Source organism: Patella vulgata, chromosome 2, assembly GCF_932274485.2.
Source record: "Patella vulgata chromosome 2, xgPatVulg1.2, whole genome shotgun sequence".
Taxonomy (NCBI): Eukaryota; Metazoa; Mollusca; class Gastropoda; family Patellidae; genus Patella; species Patella vulgata.
Genome location: NC_065880.2, coordinates 38,089,299 through 38,115,111, shown reverse-complemented (window position 1 = coordinate 38,115,111; position 25,813 = coordinate 38,089,299). Strand labels below are relative to the sequence as shown.

Here is a 25,813-nt window from a genome sequence, read left to right as displayed (position 1 = left end):
TGCCTTCCTGTCACTGTAAAGTTGTTATGACCGCCGTGAGTTGTTCATTGTTGTCAGCAAACGTCCAGTCTACAATCATGCCAAGAATCACCATTTCAGCTACATTGAGTCTTGCCAGCACTTCATGAAAGTAATGATAACTGATAAATCTGTTTATACTATCAGTATTTCTTACTGCTACATACTCCTAATTACAAATCATATCCTTGCCAGTCAATCAATTTCTGAAACTGACAACAGATGTAGATTACAGTTACCAATTAGATTACAATGTAACATTGTTTTTTGCTGATTTAAGTATTACGATGATCATTTCTTCCAAAGCGCACGTACTTGTAAGAAAAGGCATCTACGTAAGTAATTTTTCACTCCATTGTATGAAGTCCAGGTGGAAATAATTAAAATGTGTGTTCGATAATCTAATTAGAAATAAGGCTGGCTTTAGATATGATCGTACGTCAGATTGTGAAACCGTGTGTAAGAGGAGGCTTGAACGAAAACGTAAACGGACATATTTTCGAATTTGTTTTCGTAACGATGCGGAGGGTCCTTATATTAACGAACAGTGAAATACTGGCTGACGAAGATGGTGTGCATATTTTCCCAACAAAAAAGTTGACATATAATATGTTTGTTGTTTATAAGATTAGTAGGAATAGCTAAAAAAAAAATAAACTTTCTAAGAACATGTTTTCATAAGAATTTATTGCGTAAAACTTGACAATGCAATCACACTTCTTATATCGTATTCTGTATAATCTTTGATTACATATGTTTACTTATATAAATAATATATATTCAGTGCGGTGCATATTTACTTTATTTATAAAACAACAAAAAAGAAAATAAATTCCATTTTATCGTAACAATTATTAACATCGGGTATCTTGCCATATAAAAAGATGTCCGTTGGCTCAGTTTCTAGTTTTCTCTGATTATTAAACCGTAAGCTTCTAGACTATATATAAATTCCTTTTGTTTGTTTTTAGTGATGAAAAATCTGAACTATTCTGTAACAGGTATGATAAATACAGATTTATCTATAATGCTGCCTTCTACTTTGGCTTAATGCTCTGTCTATCTGTTTTATTGAATATTCTAATGTAACCTTTTTTTCAAAATATATAGAGATAAATAGAGTTTGATGTCCAATCCACACTAACTATGTCATTGCAGTGCTAACGTATGGTATATTTTTATTCCAATAGTTTGATTGCGCGGAAATCTCTGTAGGGAAGGGGGTGTCGGGGTTGGGGGCGAAACCTCACGAAGTTTGGAATGTGTCCATACTAATTACGAAATATTTTCCAGTTTTTATCACAAAAGTAAGGGGAGCCACGGTGGCTCTGTCAGTAAGGTGCTGGCTCTCAGATTTGGAAGTCTCGGGTTCAAACCCGGTGTAGGTCGAGAAGTTCCTGTTTTCATTTGCTGTCCCCTTATACTGGGTACACTGTAAAAGATATCCATTTTTATGTGGCCGAATTCCGTAATTTAACACCTTTTTCTGTTAATCGATGGATTTTTTGGAGAAATTGTGTTAATAGTGTGAATTATTTCTTCAAATTACGTGTTTTATGTATTTCTGTGGAATATTCAGTATTAAACAGGAAATTTCCGTGAAATTTAGGGATAAAATGTTTTATTCCCTTCTATAATGGACTTAATTCTGTTATTTTACGTAATAGACGGTGGAATGACAAGGAAGTTCCGTGAAATTTAGGGATAAAATGTTTTATTCCGTTCTGTAATGGACTTAATTCTGTTATTTTACGGGATAAACGGTGCAACGATAAGTAATAGTATACATATATAATCACTCCTAATAATCATCATGTTATAGTATTCATTTCAATTTATTAACCATAATATGAAGAATCATATTTTGTAACGTTTGGTATATTAATTGACGTGTATATCTAATTTCCATTATTTATAAGATCTATAATGTTTATTGTTATTCATCATACGTTAATCAGATTGTAAGTATTTTCATAAATATGTAAAAATATGTTGTAATACTGCGTGTGTTAAGGTTGTAATATCTGGTAATCAAGCACGCTTAAATCCGGATAGTACAACCGGTTGGCCAGTGTAAGTCGGTTTGTCTCTATGGCAGGGTCTACATACCTGCGAATTGATAATACCGCAAACTTACATCTGAAAGCATCCAACCACTGACGAGTAGCGGTTTGTGATACGTTGCTCTCGATTCTTATATTAGCGAAAAGAGGTTACGTTTAAAGATTATCTGCGATATCACTTCGGTGGAAGCGGACGTTAAATAAAGCTATTTAACGCACGCGTATAAAGTCAATGGTTAATTCAATGAAATTTTTATCACCTATATGGTCAGGAAACGAAATTTACCAGGATTTTTTTTTTCTGTATTTGAAAATGGAATTTATGTTAATTGAGGGAATTTCTGTAAATTACAGGAAAAACAAATACGGAAAAAATTTTCCTGGTAATTTTTGTTTCCGGAATTTTTTACGTTTTTTCACGGAAATTTTTGTTACAGTGTATACGTCGGCAGGCACATAAAAGCTTGGCAGTTGGAAACTTGTCCGTAAGCGAAATTTATATCAAATTTACGTCTATAAACACGTTTCTTGATTGTAAATCTGGATGTCGTTTGTAGAATATTTTTATAAGTATACATCTTTGTTTATTCGTTTATTATACGGTTATAGATTGTTGTATTGTTGTTTGACAACTAAAGGGAGATAAGTCTTACTTTTTTAAAACTTATTCAAACTTGTGTCTGGTCCTCGTTCGGGGAGCTGTTTGGACTGACAAAAAGGTTGAATATAGATTTAAGAGAGAAAAAAAAATCTAAAAATGAAACCACAATAATTGTTGACTGGATTATAATGATGTTACGTATTCTAAAAGAAAACATTCCAGTAGTTATTTGAAACGAAATTTTCAATAGATTTCTTACACAGACTTAGCAGCGTATTAATGTCTTGCTTACGCTTTCTTGATTGTTATTTAAAGGTGTTAAACCGCATTGATTTAGATCAAAATGAAGTATTGAATTGGGTTGATGGATATACTATTTCGATTAATGTTGAGACGCGCTCTGTACGATGAACTTTTTGTTTGGGATGATTTGCTCTATACTCTTTCGACAGTGGAGCATAAAATTAGTTTATCTCAACACTGATTTTCCTCAATAAACGTAATATTTTAGCGGAAACAGATTGTCATCCCATAATACAGATCAACATTCAAAATCTAGTGAAATTGACAATTTTAATTTTGACCCAAATCAAAAAGTTCTAATTATTAATTCATAAAACTATAATACACTGTCACTTTCCAGTTCTCTTCACATGTAACCATTTTTATTAACATTATTAAAAAAAATCCCTATAACGTATGTAATAAAAAAAACATAATCTGGCCAAGCGTTTGTGCCACCCAGAAAGATGTTTTTTTTACTATTACCATTAAAATTGTAGTAAAAATATTATTATCTAAGATTAAAGAAGCTTAAATTTGTAGTAAAAATATTATTATCTAAGATTAAAGAAGCACAGTATATGTATTGGACGACTGCTACGATTGATCTTGGAGTACTTAAGAAAATATAAATAAAATTAAAGTATTAAGTTAATACGCCCATACTTTATTCATAGAACAGACCTCCATGTTGGATAATAAAATATTAGTAAAGGGAGATAACTCCTACTAGATTGATATTTCTATGACTTCCCATGGATGGTAATTATTTCCCCAATCTTTGAAGCTTTGTTCTAGAATTGAAGAAAAGTATTTGAGTTTACATTTTCCGTCAGGTTTTGGTGAATATACTTTATTTTGATGTAAAAAGAGCATGTGGTAAACATACATGAAAATAACTTTATTGCAGCCTTAAAGGTCAATATTGGTGTTAGTCATTATCACATGTGATAGAACTGGTTAAACACGTTCCAAATATAATTTTAACACAGAGATCCACGATAGGTGAGTTATGAAGATTTGAAGAAAGGAAATTGACGAACCCAAAAGGAAAAAACCGCGTTATCCTACTATATAACCTTCTGAAGTGACGAGTGATAACAGATACACGGGTGAATTTCTGCTCACTAATAATTCCTTCGAAGACCAAAAGTTGTTATATGAGACTGTGGGAGGATATCTGACAATTCAAAAAAATAATTGACTGTCACTAATTAAGGGAAAACGAGAAAAATAGAAAAAGTCCGTACATTACCATGTTTTTTTATTAAGTATAGAATGAATAAAAACAAGGGAATGTACGGGCTATTTCTATTTTTCTGGTTTTACCTTATCTAATGACATTCATTTACTTTTTCAATTATCAGATATCCTCTCACAGCCTCACATAATAACGTTTGGCATTCGTAGGAATTTATACTGAGCAAAAATTGGCCCCTGTATCTGTTATCACTGGTCACTTCAGTCAGTTATATAGAAGGATATTGACATCAATATTGTCCTTTAAGGTGGTGGCATTGATCTCGCGGAGAGAAAATTTCTTTGTTGTTTATATATTTTATATCTGTTGTCCCATCCGAACTGCATACCAGGCTGGAAAATCCCCAGGTACTTTCTCGGCAAAAAACGTAATGAAACCCAAGACCTCCTGGTTTGTGGGCAAGCTCTACCATGGCTGCTGAAGTCAAAATTAATAAAATAAGCCACTTTCATGACATTTTGTAATACAAACGATTCTGATTGCATATACCTACCATTTCTTTGCGCGCATTATACATTGTATGAAAGTGTAAAAAAATAATTTATAACATTTATCATTTCCTGTATTGTTAATAAATACCAGCAACGTCATGGTCTCAAGCGAAGGCGGGAATTCCATAGAGAATATTTTAAAATTAACATATTGTTTCCGTTTCGAAGAATTGTTAATATTGATACAATATTCTTATCACAAAATATCCAGGGTAAATATATATTCTGTGTTATATGTTTCATTGATTTCGTCTGGTATAAATGTAAAATTCGTGTTTTGTTGATTATGAGTGAGATGTGTTCACGATACGTCATTGTTTGGATGGATCAGGGAATATGATTTAGTTATAACAACAGTAACACTAGTATTATTAGTCATTTCTTATGTGGTTTCTATCCATTGGAAGTTTAGAAAATTGTTTTACATTCGTTTGATTTCCATGAACAAGTGGTACGTATAAATAGAACATTCTATACAGGCATAGGAAGTCACATCGTTAACATATCTCCGAGTATAAAAAACAAGTACATGTATGAGCGTACTATGGACCAGCAACCGAGCTACATGTAGACTTTATAACCTTCTCTATATTATGTCAGACTCGCTCCTACGTCACTCCTTTTCTGACTTGCATAGTCAGAATAGCGCAGTGACGTAGGACGTCATTTAGAGCAGGTTATCCAGTCTACAACCGAGCATGACGTCATCTTGGAATTGTGACGTCATATCGAAAATCGAAGTCCGTCATAGAACAGGCATGCCCAATTTCATGTGGATGGCACTCGAATTGGCGGACACCTGTTTTTTCGAAGAGCGTCTGTCCCAAGAAGAAGAAGAAGAAGAACTGCAAGATGAGTAGCGTTTGGTTCCCAATGGACAGGCTTGTACGAAAAGGATAAATTATTATTATTGCTTTATCTAGGGTGTCAGGGTTATCTACTACCCAGCACTCGTTGGCTTTTAAAGTCTGATCAATATGGCGCATCTCATACGTACACGAGGTCGTTTAATATTTATGCTTTGTAAAACACATCATACCTCTTCTCGTATTTTATTCGTTGCATTTGACTTTAATGAAATAAAAGAAAGAAGGAAAGATTTGTGTTTGGCCCTGCTGAGCTTATTCAATTGACTGAATGATAGACTATGAATTTCCATTAACTGGAAGTCATTGATAATTTTGTTTTAAATTGGCACCGCAACAATGGCCTATTGAAGCCATTGAAGCCTTACCATTCAATTGTTGAATTCTTCTTGTTAACATATTTTTGGTGCAATTTGAACATGTGGTCAGCGAGTCCAGAAAGATCACATAGTTCACACGAAAAACATTGGGGGGGGGGGATTTATTACCTTGGAGCAGACGTCTACAAGAACTGATAACAATAACGGAACCAATTTCTGAAATATAGAATGCTGTCTATAACTAATTATCAGTAGTAATAATAATCCATTGCCAGCTTCCAGTAATGAAATAACACACAGGAAATAAATACCTGTCATTTCAGCAGTTAGAGAATCAACACGAAGCGTTTATCTCGTTAAGATAAGCCAGGTCATTAAACTAAAGGACGAACATTTCGGAAACAGATGTTAGGTGCTCTTTAAAGAAGGCGCTAGAACAGTATGGGAATGGCATCCATTAATATGATAACATGTAAAGTAGTGGAGGGTATATGTCAATGAAACCTGTTCTTGATGAAGCTTTCAATTATCATAAAGTGGTATCTTAAACCGGTCCTCTGTCTTGCACAGGTATTCTTAGTTTACATATAATCCAGATTTTCTATTCTATGAATATTACCAGCTTGTGTGTTCATTTCAAATATAACAAAATTAATATGCAGACTTAATATGCAATATCATCAAATGAGATAATGATGTTAGTATGAGAAGTAAAACATTTTATTGACTTTTTCTTAAAGAAATTTATTGTAATGGTATTTCGGAACTTCTTCCGTGGACTGTTTTAAATTGATATTTACATATTTTGGTTATTCTAAGGAACCCCTTCTTTAAATTTTGACGATAAAACATTTAATACGTAATTAACTGTATGAGTAACGTCAAAAATCATTCAATTTGGGTGGTTATTTTCATTTAGATAAGTAAAATGTGGTTTTTGTATATAGAATTAAGAGCAGACGACAGGTGTATGGTAAGTATACGTTAAGAGTTTATAAATTGTTTATATAGTATGATAACTCAAGGCTTTATACCTACAACTTATATAGATTCCGTAAATTAACCACCAGATAAAATATCGGACATATTTTACAGCAAAAACTACTGATATATTCCATGAATGACATATTGATAATTTTAAGTATTTTAATGTACACAGACGAGTGAAATGTTCTTTATGGTTTAAATAATTAAGACACAAACATTCATTGATCTTAAGTCAAAGAATTAAGCTCTGTAAAAGCGTCTTAAAATCGTACATTATAAGTTTGTGATATATCTGTATAAGTTTGTGATATATCTGTATAAGTTTGTGATATATCTGTATAAATTTGTGGTATATCTGTGAGGTTTATCCTTGGTTTGTCAGCAGGCTAAAAATCAATTAAGGGTGATTAAATATCTGCCTAAAAGTATAGTCACTAAATTAATGTAAGTAATACTCAAGATATTAAATCCACCGCTCCCCTATCTGAAAAGCTGTTCAGTGGTGGACCAAGTGACTATTTTATCCACATATATTAAAAATAAAAGTGAACGAACGAATAAAATATAACGACCTGTATTTACCAACATGGGTCAGTAAGAAGGACACATGGACCCTTTTCATTTCTGACAACAGGTCGTCCAAAGTTAGAAGACATCAACTTATTTAGACCAAGTATAATTTCTTGCTTTGAAAATAAAGAAATCGAAATCAAGAAGTAATTCAAGAAAAACCAAAAAGAGGAATGAGAACTAGCTGAAATACCAGCAGAGAAAATGAGTAAGTTGTATTCAAACGCCTCCAACTTCTCATTTTTAATGGCTGTAAACTGTCAGAATGTGCATGATGTCATGGCATCTTTGTCAGCATTGTGAATATGATTGATGAAGTCATTGAATAACTAGACCTTTTTCTTTGATTTGTTATAATTTTATTTCGAAAGAAAAAAATATCGTCTATTTTTTATATAAATTTCCTTGTTTTTGTTAACAACGTTAAGGCTTTAAAGAATAAACACCCATATGGATCGTTATTAAAATTCATCTTGTGCGTGTTATTTTTAATCATAATAAAGTCATAATCGCCGGCATTAAAGTTCTTTTGTATCGATCGCAGCACGTTGAATAGAAAGCTGCCAATGTATAGAAGAACGAATTATCTTATTTACATCTAAGTATACTCTGATGAAATGTTGAAGACAAAAGACAGACATGCGTAAAGAAATATAATGAAAGGTTTATAAGTGGAGGAATATTGTCTACGATAGAACGAACGAATGTAGTGGAAGAATTAATTTCTGAAATAATAAAGAAATGGACATTTTGTGAAAATTTAGGTCTGGGATTTCTTATTTTTCAGACTACTGAAGTGTCGAATCAAATAGATTGTCAATAAATTGAATTGTTGAACTAAAGTTTTTAAGTAATTTTATCGGATAAAGATTTTGCGTTTTGTTTTCATAGAAACTTTGTTTTTTTATTAACCCTACGGATTTATTACGTACAGTGTTTGTACGCTAGTTAGCTTTTACCTTTAGATTACTTCCCTATGTGTAATGAGTGATTTTCAAGCCAGGGGATAATGGAATTGTCTTGTAATGATTGTCTGCACCGTGGCAGAAAATCTGCTAAAAGGGTTGCAATTAACGAATATTTTTTTATATCAGCGCGGATGTGCATATGTAAATTATCTGTAGGGCGAATTCAACTTTGCGTAAAACATTTGTTTACACTATACTGATTAAAATCTAAGCTAAGAATAACACAGTTGGCTCGGTAATTGGTACACTCGGTGAGAAAATCCACGCTAATCGATTATAGCTTTAAATTCCGATGCACTATATACAGACACTCCTAGTCTAATTCCACCTAAAAGATTCCGATTACTTATAGAATAATAGTATTTTCTTTAAGCCCATACAGCAAAAATACGGGGCTTCTATCATTAAAAGTATACAATATAAGTTAGTATTACTCGGTGTTTAGTGTAGCGGCACCCGAGACTTATATAAGAAAGATGATATCGTATGTGGGTTTATATATCGCTGTACATAAGTGTTTGTATATAAGTTTGTATGTAGATGCGAAAGTTTCATTATTTACCCACGAGTCAAGTTCTAAACAAGCTGCTAGTGTGCGCGTGTGCCTAACGGTAAACGCCGACCAATAGTGAACGACAAGTCGATGCCTGGACACTGTCGCTTTGAGTTTATGACTGACAGGGTCAAAGTTGAAGCCAGATGCGATGATAGCAAGGAGATTACCTGGAGTTTCTAACGTACGGATTATTTCAGTTGGTGGATGTGATAGCATGGGGTGGAAGGATGTCGTGTAGTTCGTTTAACATTCCGTTTCTATGAGTAGTATAAATAGAAATTTAAAATCCAAAATGTTGTGGCGTGGTGGCAATAACTGATACAGTATATATACATATCTATGATATTGCCTTCCTTATATTATTTGTGTTGTTCATTTACTGTTATCTATCAGTGAGGAGTGTCTGGTTATTGAAGTCAGAAGTGGGATGTGTTGTTGTAAATATATTATATTATACTCTAGATTAGAAATTCAAATACTAGTGTCAGAAGTTGGATAGCACTTCGGAGAAAAAGATTTCTTCAAGTTTTGGATGTTGACGGAACATCAAGAGACTTTAATCAGCATGGGTACATTGCGTGACTTACAGTTAGCTTTGCAGGAGAAAATAGAGGAGTTACGCCAAAGAGATGAACTTATCGACGAGTTGGAGATGGAACTCGACCAAAAGGATGCTTTAATACAAAAGTTACAAACACAGTTGGATAAATACCGGTCTATTTTAAAACCTGCCACTCAGAACACTGTTGTCCATAGCCTTAATAACCATGGTGGCCCAACAACACAGGTTAAGGAACGTTCTAAAAGAACGGCCATATCCGCTGAACCTGCGAACTTTAACACGGTACAAGTTTTGGACAGTAAAACGGCCTTCGTGGCTAAAGCTCAATCGTAAGTCTATTTTCTGTCAAGCTTATTAAACTTTTTTAACGATCTCTCACGTCCAATTTGCATCGAAGTTTGGGATAACAAACAATTCCTCAAGTTATCCTTCAAACTATTGATTTGTGAGGCCTTAGTTGTTGAAAGTAAAATAAATTAACTTCAGGTTTGTCTTTAAGTGTGTTAATTAACACAAAAAATATATGTATTTGACATGTCGAAGAAAACACAGTGTATTAAATAATAAATAACTAAAAGAAATACAATACCGTTTACACTCGGGGCATTCGTTCAATGATAATAATAGGACAGTAACGTGATTCCAACGTGGTTTATAATAACAAACAATCTTAACCTTCTATCACTTAATACCTGAAGAAAATAAGACCTTAACCGAAGAAATAAAGCAAATTACCCGCGTGTATGCCTTCAAGAGTATTAATAGAGGAATGCGCTTCTCAATGAAACGATTCCATGTGTCAGTTAATGTTCAGTTTATGCACTAAACGCACATATGTTCCTTCATTTTATCTCACCCAATGGTGTTCTATGGTTGTGTTTATTTCATGTAGGTAAATATATATACTGATTGTACTCCCTGTTACCTGAAGAAACAATCTTAAAATTTTAGACTGCGCATATACATACCAAAGTAGCACAATGCTTGGATTCCCGTTTAGATTGTGTTTCAAACGTCCTGTCACCCTTGGTGGACTTTTCTACTATGTCATTAATCCTATAATTACACCAGGTAGTAATCATACATAACATCGATATCTAAACTGCACATAAACCAAGGCAGCATATAATGCTTCGAATTTTAAAATCCTTTTCAAGCGCTCTGTCAGCCTTGGTGGACTTTTCTGTTAAGCCATTATCCATATAATTTAACGATGTGGTAAACATACACAAGTTCGATATCTAACTGCACATATGCCAAGGCAGCATAATGCTTCGTTTCCAAACGAAATGTAAAACGAAGTCTAAAATGTGTTTCAAACGGCCTATCAGCCTTGATGGACTTTTCGATTAACACATTAATCTTATAATTAAACAACGTGGTTTTCATTGACAAGCCACGGGCTTAACATATTACTTTCTCATACAGAACTGTATTCCTAATTGTTGGCTCAATTGGTCAATTGACCACTCGTTATGAGGTTTCTTTTGCTCACATGTTCACTTCAGTGGTTTGCCATTGACTAATTATTTCCATTCGAACCGATAATCGAAAGATATGAGTTTTATTGGACGGATAAAAGCGGACTAAATATGTTATTTTCAATAATAAGAAAATGAGTTTGGTGTTTTCCATTGGAATTTTGATCAAGCAGACGTTGCTTTAAGGCAAATATAAACTGGTCATAGACTTATGTACTACTGATAAAACTTTATTTTCTTTAGAAGATTATACGATACTAACCATTTAGATAAACGGTCGCTTAACGTTGGTCTTTATTGTTCTGCTGTATCCATTCATGTGCTATTTAAAATTTTGTTCTATATGCTTCTAAGTTGGGTTATGTCTGTGAATTGTGCTATTAATTAATGAATTGTTTTGATATAAACACCAACTAATTAGACAATCAATTAATAATCTTTGCTATATTTCGGGAAACGCTATCATGCATTATCTTCATATATAACATCCTTCAATATACTTAGACCCAGATGCTTCCGTAAATAACCGAAAAACATAAATTTAACTCGTTTGTTCATTAGTATTCTGAAGAACGTTAATTTACCCCTAGGAGAGTCGTCTTAACTTGCTAATTTTAATTAATGGAAGTATCTAGTTTCAGACAAATTTATGTGTATATATAACTTCCATTCAGTTGATATTTCCTTGTCTACCCTGATCGACATTATAACGATGGTTACGATAACGCTTCTTTGCAACATCACACTGGGACAATTCCGGTAATTTATTTTTTATAGTAATTTGATTGAAATGTGCCAAACGATACTTGAATACACTTTTGATGATTGTAAGCTCATCCTATTCGTGGGATTTATGAGACGTTTTGTACCAGGTAACCCCCTGGGATTACGTGGTGTCGGATTACACTATTTTGGTTATCCATCCTCTCTTACTGTTCATTTTTGTATAGAAATTTATCTGGCTTTACACGAGATAGCCCAAGAATTCCAATCTTTATCACAGTAATATCTGTTTACATCCTAGTAGTATCAGCCTATTGACACATCTCACATGATCGTAATATCGTGATAAGGCATCGAATGAGATCCACTGATAAACATTCAATAAGCACACAAGTAAATTGATTTGAAGTCAGTATTAAATATCATGTATCGTGGGTCTGATAATGTTTGAGAAGAGATAAAACTTATTGTAACTAATTGCATGTTTTAAATATAATGACATAGATCTTTAGATCACATGTGTGCCTACCTCACCTAATTTGATTAAACTAGATTAGATTAAATTAGATTTGTTAAACATGTTTACGAACATATATGCATGCATGTGGTTTTTGGCTAAACTTTAAAAGTTTCATTGATGTATATTTTGGAGCTTGAGGGTTTTCTTTCCCATTTTGATGATCTTACAGCCATTATACGTATATGCTTCATTTATCAAACACTAAAACTTTGATTCTTTTCGTTAAAAGTGGGTCAAGATAACCTGGTTTATGGTGTTCATTTTTTTCATTAAAAGTTACTGAATGTCTGTAAATTAACAAGACACAACCTGCTGTATATGAATTTTAGCAGACTGGGCATGCATGACTGCAGACGAACGAAAAAACAGGGTGTTCAAAAAACAAATCCAGTGGACGCAGTGGTATTAATTGTTCCACAAAAGCAGTAACCACACAAATGCCCGTAAATTTATTAAACATTTTGGAATTGAAATTTATTTACACTTTAAAGGAGCTAAATCGCTAATATTTGAGACCTAGAAATTGACACAAATGGGACGCAAGGCATATAATAATGTAATATGAATGTGTATTAACTGATTTACATTCAATCGTTTCTGTTTTTACTGTAATTTCTAATGGCAAGTCTTAATCGAATGGCAACCTCTAGCGTCTGGTTATTCCAGTCTACGTCGATAGTATTTATTGCTCATGCTGTCCAGATAAGAATATGACGTCACCGTTTGACATGACTTGTGGAATATGTCTATCCTTGTTCGAGTCCCTTGTTACAAATGGCGTTGAAACGCATTATGGTACACAATTCGTGTACCAATAGTAAAATGTTTATTTTCTCTTAAATATTGGATATTTAAGATCACAACATCACTGTTGATTTAAATTGACAAATAATTTGTGTTTCGAATGTCGATATTGAGTTAGAGACTTAGCTACTTTAACCAAAAAAAAAAATATATAATTTATATGAGCTGAAATGAAATGAAATGAGGTTTAACGCAAAAGGTTTAATGAACTTGGTTTAACGTCCTAATTTTCTGCAAGCTGAAGTCGTGTTAATACATTTTACCTAAATAATGATACAATTTTATTTAATGAGATAAATTTATAAAGAATTACTTCTATGGCCGGATTTAATTTACATTAAATCCTTGTTTGGATCTTTTTTCTTCTTTTTTGAGAAAGTTTAATCAATGTAGGTCTAAAGAATCTAACGGTAAAGAGAAATGGCAGTTAAAGACTTGTTTTGGTAGAGGATTTTAATATAGATATACATTACTCGTTCTTATCTTAACTTGTAAGTAAGATTGACACGATATGTGAATGAAAGACAGTCTGTGTCTATGGCCATTCCTGACATTAATTTACATGTAGAAAGATAGTTAAGGTGTTTTGGTGCCATTTCTTGTCCATAATCAGATATTTAGTATGTACAGCTCGTAATTATCAGTGGAATAAACAATATTGCTGTTGTTATTATGAGGTTTTTATCGGGGCGAAACTTCATTATGTGTTTTAATGTGTCGAGTTATGGGACCTACAAGATTAAACAAGTCAATAATAATTTCAGCTACACTTCAAGATTCGTTTTAGGTTTTGGCTAACCCTTATATTATGCAAAAAATTGATTCACCAAAACATTAGATAGTAAATTAAATGAAGTAGGTTTAACACTGTTCTGTGAAAACGCGACATTAGATAATATCGTTGAAATGACGTATTTTGTACATAGGCTATTATGGTTTTCATCTTCATAAATCCTAAACACCCGAGTTGCCGCGACTTCAATAAACAGTTTTACGAGCAGGGTAATCGGCAATGGCTGTATATATGAAATATCATTACCAGAACCGTATATGGATCTGCGACACCCTTTTCTATAACCTATTTCAAGTAAATTACCATTCAAGAGGTTTTATTCTCAGTTTGTAGCCGTACACAAATAGATTCACCCACTATAATATTGTTTGTCTACACGAGTAATTAAAACAAATATCTTTAGTTATGTGTGTGAGGTTCGTCTGGGATATTGTTACTGGGAGTAAAAGAGAAATAGTTTCTATTGATGAATATTGTTGATTGTGTATGGGATCGTGTCCATCAACGTAAAGAGTCAGCCAGACAAACATTAAAGATGTCAAAAGCGTTTCGCCAAACTAAAGATAGAAATATTATCTTTGAAACACTCGATTGGTCATCTGTATTTTCTTTAATAGCCTTTGGTCATCAATGACCAGCAGAGTGACCGGTGGTATCAAATGGAAATCAGGTCGACAACTCCATTTAACAATCGAGATAAGATCATATCAGCTGTTAGGATATATTTAGATCTTTGCATACAGTAACAGTACTTGGACATGTTTATGAATATCAAATTTCACGCACTAGTCGTTTACATATATATGGGCGCCCCATATATATGCACTTTACCTATGAATCCATGTTCTGATTTAAGTTCTTTGCACTGTAAAGTAAAGGATATGCATTGATACAACAAATCTTTACTCGCGTCTATACTTGAGGCCTTAATTTTGCCTATCAACATAAATGGAAGGCGGTGGGGAGTGGTGGGTAATATTGAAAAGTATATAGAGCCCTATTCTCTCCAGAACACATTCTCGACTAGACTCGACGGACTCGTTTAGTGCCATTTGGACTTGTGATTTCTTCAACTCTTACGTTGACACGAAGCAGGATAGTCTTACTCTTTCTTAAGCACCTTCAACCACTTCCCATTTGAGGAGTTCACATAGGTAACGATGGACCTTGTACTTTTGCGGAATATTGTTGTTAAGCAAGAATTAAATATAGTGACAAACATTGATATTTTGAATATTTTTTAAAATAATTTTAAATATCCGATCATCGTAATTAAATATATATTTTCTGATTCAAATCTGCACACTTCTGTACATTGTGGTACGGCTTGAAAATTGGGATAATCACATCTGGTATGGCGACGATAATCCAGTGTATCACGTACGCATTATTATCAGTCAGTTGGTATACATATAATTATGTGAGTTACTCTTGCTATAATGTGGGACAGTTATTATTTCTGTGGGTTTTTTCTCCGCTAATAATGGTTGCACATTAGACATCCATTGAAACATAATTATATAACAATATCACGAGATAAAGGTTAGCCCGAGTAATGCATATATGCAACTTAATTACATTATATAGAAATAGTTGGTTGATAACGGTACAAATTGGGGCATAGGCCTAGATATAGCACGAGGTTAAAAATTGTAATCTAGAACATCACCAAATCTGTTATTCTAAAACTAAAATAAAAAGTCATTGTCTTCATGACATTCAGATGTAATCTACAATGATGTATTCGTCTACCGCCCATGGTATTGTTTATTCACTTCTGTCGTGTTAATTGATTGGTTTAAATTAATTATTCACCAGACATTAATTATAGATAAGATTTCAAAGTGGCTGAATTATAACGATGAAAGGGACAGTATTCTCATTGCTACATATTCGCTGCAACAGACTCATGTTAATTAATCATGTGAGGTATTACCATGCATGTTTAAATAAAGAGTCCATCCGTGTCGATCACGCGGTCATCCAATGTTCTAATTTGGACATTTGACCTTGGTCAAAAATTGGGTTTCAAGTTAGATATAATTAATACCTATGTAAATTGATATGTAAAATTAAAACTAACATTAAAGGAGCTCAATCGCTAATATTTGTGACCTAGTAATTAACACAAATGGGCTGCAGCACATATAATAATGTAATATGAATGTATATAAACTGATTTACATTCAATCATTTCTGTTTTTACTGTAATTTCAAATCAATTATGTTCGGCGAAATACGTCAGAAGTCTCAATCGAGTGGCACAATCTCTAGCGTCTGGTTATTCCAGTCTACACCGATAGTATTTATTGCGCATGCTCTCCCGATAAGAATATGACGTCACCGTTTGACATAACTTGTGGAATATGTCTTGCTTCGTTCTTCGAGTCCCATGTTACAAATGGCACTATTAATTATTGGATATCAGAAGCCCATCTTTTCCCGGCAAGATTACAACACGAATCTTGATTTGAATTGACAAGTAATTAGTGTTTTCAATGTCGAAGACTTTGGATGATATTGAGTTTGCTACTTTAAGGCACATAAACATGTTGATAATTTCTAATTACTGGACTGTGGTGCTAGCAATTGTTTCAGATAACTGCAGTTGTTCTGTCTTATGTCACTGTTAAACAATCACTAAGAATCCATTGTTTATGTTGACGATTTTAAACTATAGTAATAGACGGAGATTTAAATTGACTTGATTTATTTTTGTCCTTAGATTTAATGTGATATAATTATTATATATGGCCACCATATATTTACTTATAGGTTTTCCTTTTATTTAATGCAAATTAAGAATTAAGGCTGGTTGGTTTGTTGGACTGAATGTCATGGCAGCTTCCACCGAGGGAATTATCGCAGACAGCTGTTTAGGTAATACCTGACCAGCCATTCGTGTTTGAGACGATATTCCGGCTTTGGGTAGGTACGGGTAGGCGAAGTAGAAAAAGGCCGCAATACCCCTACATTAAAAGCGCTATCGTTCCTATTGAGATAGAGAATAGAATTTGCATTAAAACAACACACAGACAATATTATATACTATTCAAAAAAAGTAGGGGATATTTGATTTTGGGGGCATAATACTAAAATATGCAAATGACTACGAAAAAAGTCACTATAGAACCTAACAGAAGAAACATTTCCAGTTACATGTGACGCCCAAACACACCAATAGCTACCGCATGGAATGCAGGTGATGCTTGGGATCATCATGGGGGTCCAACCCAAGATTTGCACGACTCTGACTTTGAATGTTACAGTCATTGTGGCATTGAATTCCAGGGTGGAAACATCAGTTTAATTGTTTTAGTGACCAGAAAACAAATTTTGATATGCGTCGGCTTACCCAAAATGAAAGGTTACGTGCCCTTGGCATGCTACAGATCGGCACAACACAGGCGGTTGTGGCGCGGACGATGAATGTTTCTCAGTCTGTCATAAGCAGGCTATGGTCCAGATACCGTGATACACAATCTGTACAGGACAGACCACGCTCAGGTCGACCAAGGGCGACAACTCAAGCCCAGGATCGATTTATCCGTACCTTGGCCTTGAGAAATCGTGTCATCACAGCAAATCAGATCAGCGCTCGTCTTCAAACAGACACTGGTGTGAGAGTGAGTGGCCAGACGATTCGGAATCGACTGCATAGGGGTCACCTTCGCGCCCGACGTCCTCGCGTGATCCCTTGTTTGAGAGATCATCACATCCAGGCAAGACGTCGTTGGTGTAGGGATCGTCAACACTGGGATAATCGACGCTGGAGCAATGTGATGTTTTCAGATGAGTCAAGGTTCACTGTTGATTTTTTGGACAGACGTAGGAGGGTGTGGCGTCGTCGAAACGAGCGCTTCCAAGACGTTAACGTCATCAGACATGATCGATTTGGGGGTGGTTCTGTTATGGTGTGGGGAGGCATCACTGTTGCTGGAAGAACGGCTTTACATGTTGTTGCAGGGCGTGTTACAGGCCAGTACTACCGGGACAACATCTTGGCAGTCCATGTTGTGCCGTTCGCACGACGTCATGGCCGCCGTTTCATCTTCCAGGATGACAACGCAAGATGTCACAGGGCCAGGATCGTTACAGGTTACCTCCAACAACAGAACATCACCACATTACCTTGGCCAGCACTGAGTCCCGACCTCTCCCCCATCGAGCATGTCTGGGACATGCTTGGACAGAGGTTACGTCAACGTCAACAACGTCCTGCCAATGTCCAAGAACTTGCTGCTGCGTTGCAACAGGAATGGGACAATCTGGACCAAAATGACCTTAGACGTCTCATTAGGAGTATGCCACGTCAGATCAATGCTTGTTTGGCAAACAGAGGAGGATTTACCCGTTACTGACTTGGTTGTGATGCTGTGGTAACTTTGCTGTTTGACCCCGGGTATCATTTTACCCTTATAATGGTCAGTCTGTGCCTTACTTAGTCTAACGATCATTTGGAATAAATCGATGAATGTGAACTTCATTTCATTTTGTCATTTGTTTCTTCGTCAGTTTCATTAGGTGACTTTAATAACACTTAAAAATCAAATATCCCCTACTTTTTTTGAATAGTATATTATGAATAGGATGGGACGGTACATCAGTACAAAGAAATATAACGTAATTTGTTCCGGATATGGTGAATGCTTTTTTGAATATTTGCCACACACATACAAACAAACATGCATGCCATTTTCACATAAAACAATTCAACAAAAGACTCATTCGACACATTAACATGTGTACAATGCTGTGAGAGATATATTTTGGCAGCATCATTATTTCTTCGTTCAACCCATTGTTTATTACTTATCTAAATATATAATGTTTTGTAAACTGTGAGTTAGTTTACGATTACCGTTATCTGTGTTTATAAAACGGTATCAAATGTTTGTTACGCCCCTATCGAATTGAGATGTAAATATATTTTCAAAGCTAATAAACCTTAGTCATGTATCATTTACGTGTTATTAGACAGGTAAAGATGCATGAAATCTTGATATGTATCCTGAATGCCTCACACAGCCAGATTTATATATTTATAACGAAAGCTATCAAACATGAACTTTTTACTGAAAAGGGAGTATAACTATTTTGGTCCACGAAGATTTAATATTTTGAAGCAATGTATGCTTTCATTATGTATTTTCTCTATCTTGTTGAACTGTTCACCTGACAGAGTAATATGGAAATAATATTCTGTCCCATTCTTCGCATTATTCGCTAGTGCCACAAAAACAAAGTCCTGTGCACATTGGTTCTAAATAGAAAGTTATCTCTAATTTGTATTCGTAGAAGGCCAAATTCTCTCCCATAACATTGCTCACGTAAAAAAGACTGGAATCAAGCATGATGTCATCGCCGCCATTTTGATTTGTGACGTCATAGAGAGAGAAATGGGGTTTAACGTCCACTCGACACAAACTAGGTCATTTCGGGACTAACATATGGTTGAATTTTATTTCAATAACTCGCTTGCGCGTAGGGGTCTTTAGCAGTGGGAGGAAACCGGAGAACCCGGAGAAAACCCACGAGGTTGGACAGGCGACCCTACTCCTTGTCACGTACAACCGGGGATTCGAAATCACGCCAGTTGACTCAATGACAGGCCTTATGATACAGCGCGCAGCGCGCACGTGCTAACCATTCGGCCATCCAACCCCCCTTTGTGACGTCAAGTAAGAAACCTATGCACAATATTGATCAAGGAACAAGCATATCTATGTTCATGTCCACCGTACTTGAATTGGCGGTTCCTTGGGCGTTACCCCCAAGAAAAACGAGATGAGTAGCGCCTGGGGCCCCAGTTCTTGGTCCGAAATATCTAGTTTCAGGATCAGCTGAATATTGTCAAAAAGTTATCGACCTTCTTTTAGTATGCAAACGTTGATTAAAAGAGTCATTAAAAAATAAATTAGATGAATACATTTCTCAAAATATGGATTCACCAATATGTACACATTTTTCAAGAAATTGTTTAGTTACTGATTATTTTTATTCTTTTTGTTTACATTTAAATTACGTATCGCACTGACTTTATTATTTAATGGTGACGCGAAAACATATTCTATATATATCAGCAGGATACGTATTATAACCGTAACAGTAGGCAAAGATATCATCAAATGGTTGTCTAGGATCAGGTTTATTTTGTAAAGGGTATTTATTATTTCCAACCCCAACCTTATTTTAATCGCTTTCTTTTTGTTCGTCCATTGCGACGACTTACATAATCTGAACGCAATCAACCTGTTCACATTCTGATAATAAGGATCGGTTGATGTGAGTCAAGGCGCCTGTCCCCCCCCCCCCACATCACACACTCTTTTGTTATGTAGATGTTTTATCATATATAGGTCATGTGGTGGTGTTAATCTATGTTGAAGTAAATGAAATAAACTAGGGGTAATTCACGAATAAAATTAACCGATTTTAAGGAGGCTATTCATTCGGTATTGTTATGTAACGTGAAGAGTATTGGGTGTTAGAAAGTATTAACTGGCGATTTTCATTGTGATTTATGTTATGGAAATCTGAACAGGTGTATAGACATTTAGATCACGTAAATATGTTTGTTATAATAATTTTTAAGTTTGTTTAAAGTAGCTAATCCAGGTATATATGTATATGAACATGAAATATTAGACTGGGTCGTTCTGGTGTGGTATTTCGATTGGCAAGATCTTTACGATTAAAAACAAATTCGGAGGTCTATAGTTAACAGTCGAATACAAAATCGGTGATACCACAACACTAGGCTTATTTATAGACGTAACTTTTGTTGACTCAGATAGATTGTCACACCATAATACGGATCAACACATAAAACCTAATGAAATCGGCAATTTTGTTTCTTGACTCAGATGAAAGAGATCTAGCCATTTTAAGTTCACACCTGGAAGCGTATTTGGTAAAGGCCATGCGACACTCTCGATCAATCCAGTAATTAAAAAATGTGTATTTTTTTATCTCGGAACTTTTCTTATATTCCCTGTCGTCCTATATTGATTCGCCATGGAGGGTAAATTGCTATATATTTCTTTGCCAACACTTTGAATTATTATTGCTCACTGACTTTTCTTAAAATAGTTTTTTAACAATGACTTAAAACATGTCTTAATGAATGAATTAACAGGGCGTTAATTAGCTTTTCGTGATACGTATTAAGGTCCACGATATTAACCCCCATTCTTTACTAGATCATTCTATATTTTATTCATGGCTGAGTTCTGCCGTGGGGTTTCTTCCATATTGTGTACACAACCTAGTATGAGCATTACACTGTGTTGTGTTGCATTTGTAAACCAATTCACCATGGGCATCTATTTTAGAGAAACAGTTATCTATTAATTCGACTTCTAAAGACTAATACACCACACTTTATAATATTTGATAATGAATACAAGCTGATTTAATAAACTGATCATCATACTAGGTTGTAGGGTTGTGACTTTTGATGCCAGGAACTTGGTCCCCAAGAGCTATTGATCTTATTCTTGGGGGCGACGCTCTTCGAAAAAAGCATAAAGCTCCTCCTCCAATACATGTACGGTCGACATAAAACTTGTTACAATTCCAAGGTGTTACGATGACGCCATACTCACTTTCTGTTCCATAGTGGTGGTACTTGTTTCAAGAATGGGCATTAATTGTTGTCATTGGGTTGAATAATACATGAAATGAAATGGGGTTTTACGTCCTACTGTTGAGCTCCGAACTGGTCTAATGAGGACGGGCATACGATATACGAGACCTCGTTTTTTCGCCCCATCCGAACCACAAGACAGCTGTTCTTGTCAGGCCCTCCGTCTTGCCTCACTGACAAGGGGGAACCACGCCGGAAAATCTGGATGAACTTTCTCGGCCAATGCAGGGAATGAACACCCGACCTCCATACTAGCGAGCCAGCGTCTTACTCACTTAGCCACCGTGACCCCCGGAATAATACACACTCTTCTTAGGTATCAAAGTATACATTATTAAGACATGAACTTGTGACTTTTCTTGCCCTCATAAAGGTATGTCAGGTCAAAAGAGTATACATTGTAGTTGGAATGTGTTCACTGAAAGAAGATTACCAATATCCGAAATTACCAAAGTTATCAATTAGATAGCTTTTATCTGTCTATGACTTAAGACAGCATGAAACACCCTTTAGTTTGGCCCAGTAAGTATGCTCAATAACCAAGACAACCTGAGTTGTTTGCGGGAATTTCCAGTCTAGTTGTGCCTTCTGCAGTGCAGGCCTGGAGACCCGACAAGGAAAAATGTCAAGTCGTTCGGGTGGGATGAGAAACTGAAGTCCTGTGTACACATGCCCAGAGCAAAACTTGGCTCATAGCCCACTACATGGCGTACCTGTCTTCATTATTAACCGGGTTGGTGCAGAACAGTAAGACGTTAAACTCCATTTTTTTTCATTTATTTTATGGTTATTCAGCAATCCGAGTTAACACCTAATGGCAAGAGCCCAGGGGTTTTAATAATGCGAATATTCTCTGCTTTTCTTTTTAATTATTATCCCAGTTCAGAGACCTGTATATCTATAGCTATGACCATCCAAAATTCTTCTAAGCCCACTGCATGGCGTTCCTGTCTTCATTATCATCCCGGTTGGTGCAAAACAGTAAGACGTTAAACCCCATTTATTTTCATTTATTTTATGGTTATTCACAATCCGAGTTAACACCTAATGGCTTAAGACCCCAGGGGTTTTAATAATGCGAATATTCTCGGCTTTTCTTTCTAATTATTATCTATAGCTATGACCATCAAAAATTCTTCTTTAGCTATAATAACTTCCGTATTAGTAGAACTCCTGGCGTCAGCTGATAATCTCCGAAATCTATTTGCAGACGTCTTGTTTAAAATTTTATTTGTAGAGTGACACTTGATATAATATTATTCATTCCCTGTAATGGCAATTAGTAAACAGGAAACATTGATTTTATACAGCCACCACTTACATAAAACTTGATGAATTTAATTAAGTGGCCGGCTCTTAGGAGCACCTCATAAACAAGGATAGTTTATATAGTAATTTACTGTAGTTAGTTAACTAGCAATGATCCCAGGGTTCATTCAGGGTTACAAATACCCCAATAACTGATCAGGTGCCAAGCAATTTGTGAGAGAAAAAACTCTCCAGAAGCACTCGGTGATGGGATCAATGCCTTAGAAGCGGACAAGACAAACGTCAAGATTTTGGTAGATATCCAGAATAGAAATTATAATATCGTTGCCACCAACAACATCCTGTATTTAAATTGGATATTTTGATTTTTTCAGTCCACACAAAAAGTCAACCCCTGGAATGATTATATTATGCTTCTTGCGCTTTGCAGCGTCTGTTACATGCCCGTTTGCAAATGTAAGCGCTCTTATGCAACCTACTTATACCTGATGCAATCATTCACTGCGGTTTGTGTGGATTCGAATATGGTGTATCTGTGTCAAACCTGTAAAAGACACCTGTACAGGAAAATGGAACCTTCGCTCTAGGTCAAATAAGCCCAGCGGGATTGACAAGGCGTAAAATTACATGCAAAATTTACTCTAGATCTAGTTAATCAAACTACAGAAATCTTTATGATGGCGATTATATTAGTAGCAGCTCAATATGTTGTGTGTTTAAAAGGCTAACGTTGATAAACACCATCTCAGACATCTTTAACCCTCCGTTAACCAAACTTACACTAACTCTTGCTTGAATTAAATACAATTACTGGACTACACAGTTCAAACATTCCAATAATTTATAGTAAATTAGTCTGACTGTGTATCTAAATTGGTCTGAGGGAGAATTTTTATAGGTGTATGTGAACTATAGCTAGTAATTATAGATAATATGATAATTGATTCTAATAACAGCTGAATACTAGATATAACTCGCGGTCGTTCTGACATTAGAGAGAAAAATCTTAGATAAGAAAAGCGTAATAAGAGATTGTTATTTACAAATCAGATTTCTATAGAAAAGAGGAGAACACTATTATTTTTATGTTTAAAAAGAATTAAATTACATTGTTTACTTTATGGTATTTCATACTTAATTACAAAAATATTTTTATGTTCAAAACAAAATCACCAGATTATACGATATACTGCGGATTGGGCATTAATCGATATACTGCGGATTGGGCATTAATCTTGGAGAGATTGTTCAAAGAGTTACAAGACAACTCAGTGCAATATAAGCAAAGTTGCGCGGCAGAATGCTTGCAGATATATCATGAGAGTTATAAATCATTCCGCAAATTATTTATTTAACGGTTCCTCTTCTTTCATGCCGCGGAAAAGCCAGAAATATTAATTACATATGTTTGGGTGTAGATAAGAAATATCGTAGATACACGTAAATAAATTCTTCAAAATAATGATAATGATCAGTGTGTTAAAGAGATAGTCCCTCGGCATATTTTGTTTCATTTTTGTTTGAAAATAAGTTGCATTATGTAAAAGCTAAATTTGCCTATTGTGGATCCTTTCACTTACTTCAAATGTTGTGTGAATTATAATTTATTCACATGACAATCCCACAATCAACTCATAAGGCATCGGATGACCGAAATATAAAATGTATCCAGGTTACATCATAACTTTGCTCAGATTACTGATATGTTTTGCTATATTCATTTACGAACGTTATCTATTTACGAACAATTATACCAAAACGGTCAGCTATTTATCTAAATCTTACATAATGCATCTTTAATTCGTATAAGTATAACGCTTTCGGTAATAACGTTTTCTATATATTAGCATAATATTTTAAAAATAGAAATGCAAAATGAATTGAAAATTTCATTCAAATATTACTTTCTTTTGAGCAAAGTAACAATAGTTGTAGTATTGTTAAGATGTGTGCATTGATCGTAACCATTTTGAATACGTTTTCTATCATGTGAAAAAGTAATTAAGCTAAAAAAAAAGAAATTTGTTTGATAAGCGGGCTAGGTGTACTCAGAGGTGTATTCAAATCAACAAATCTGTTTAAAATTATATTATAATTTGCGTCTAGGGGACAATTATTGTAAAAAAGTTTATACAAGACTTCGTGCTGAAGCACCCATAATATGAAAGGACACAAATGCCTCATAATGGGGATTTGTCTGTGGTTGAGTCATTGATTGCGTATTTTCTTTGAATAATATTCGCCTACCTTATATACAAGAAATACTCGTTTAACGTCACTTAAGGTTGGACAATACATATTATAGCACTGGTTCCGTCATAGGCATATTATTATAAGTTATCGCGCATATCTTATTTAGAGAAAATACTCACATTATTTAATAAGTCATTGGATATCCCAATAGAGAAATTAACTTGTTATTGTAACAGTACGATACCATAATATTATAGCCATAAAAACTATGTATTAGATTACATACAACACATGTCTGTATCTCATACAGCATTACGTTCTTCTAATATCACCCGATTCCTTTCTAATTAATTCAACGTTTATCTTTGAAATTTATATATAACCCAGGTTTCTTTAACAGTTATTTGAGATAAATTCAAAAAACATTCTTATTAACTAACTCTTTTAAGCTCTGAAATTTAGAAGGGACTACATACACACCATTCAAGAGTTAATTTGGCGTGTCAGTTTAAAACAACACATTTATCACCGTTAAGATAATAACATGTATTTATTCTAAAACTGACTGGGATTTGAAAATAAGATATGAATAACATGAAAAATTTACATAAACAAAAGACTCCAGATATCAGAGTAATGGCAAACATCAACTTCCGGTCTGATGTTCAGTCAAAATAAAGACACGCTAGTAAAAAATACTTTGTCACCACATTTTAAGCGCTACGGCCTACTCTTATATCGAATTCCAAATGCCAAGGGATCTTTTACTTGCGCGGCAATGTGTACACCGGACCTTGGTTTTTCGTCCCATTCAAACAACTAGACAACTTTCCTTGT

General features: G+C 34.7%; 1 protein-coding gene across 5 annotated transcripts in view; it reads left to right on the top strand.

The window, feature by feature from the left end:
• Nucleotides 1–25,813, top strand: part of LOC126812329 (cGMP-dependent protein kinase 1) — a 108,241-nt gene that overhangs the window by 41,786 nt on the left and 40,642 nt on the right. Inside the window, exon 1 of one of the 5 annotated variants that reach the window (XM_050538678.2) lies at nucleotides 8,968–9,874. The exons of 2 other annotated variants lie outside the window; for them this stretch is intronic. In XM_050538678.2, coding sequence (XP_050394635.1) covers nucleotides 9,516–9,874 — 359 coding nt within the window. In that variant the 5' untranslated portion in view covers nucleotides 8,968–9,515. Of the gene's footprint in view, nucleotides 1–8,967; nucleotides 9,875–20,410; nucleotides 20,432–25,813 lie in introns of those variants that run through there. 2 more of the 5 variants (XM_050538679.2, XM_050538682.2) reach the window with 2 other exon arrangements.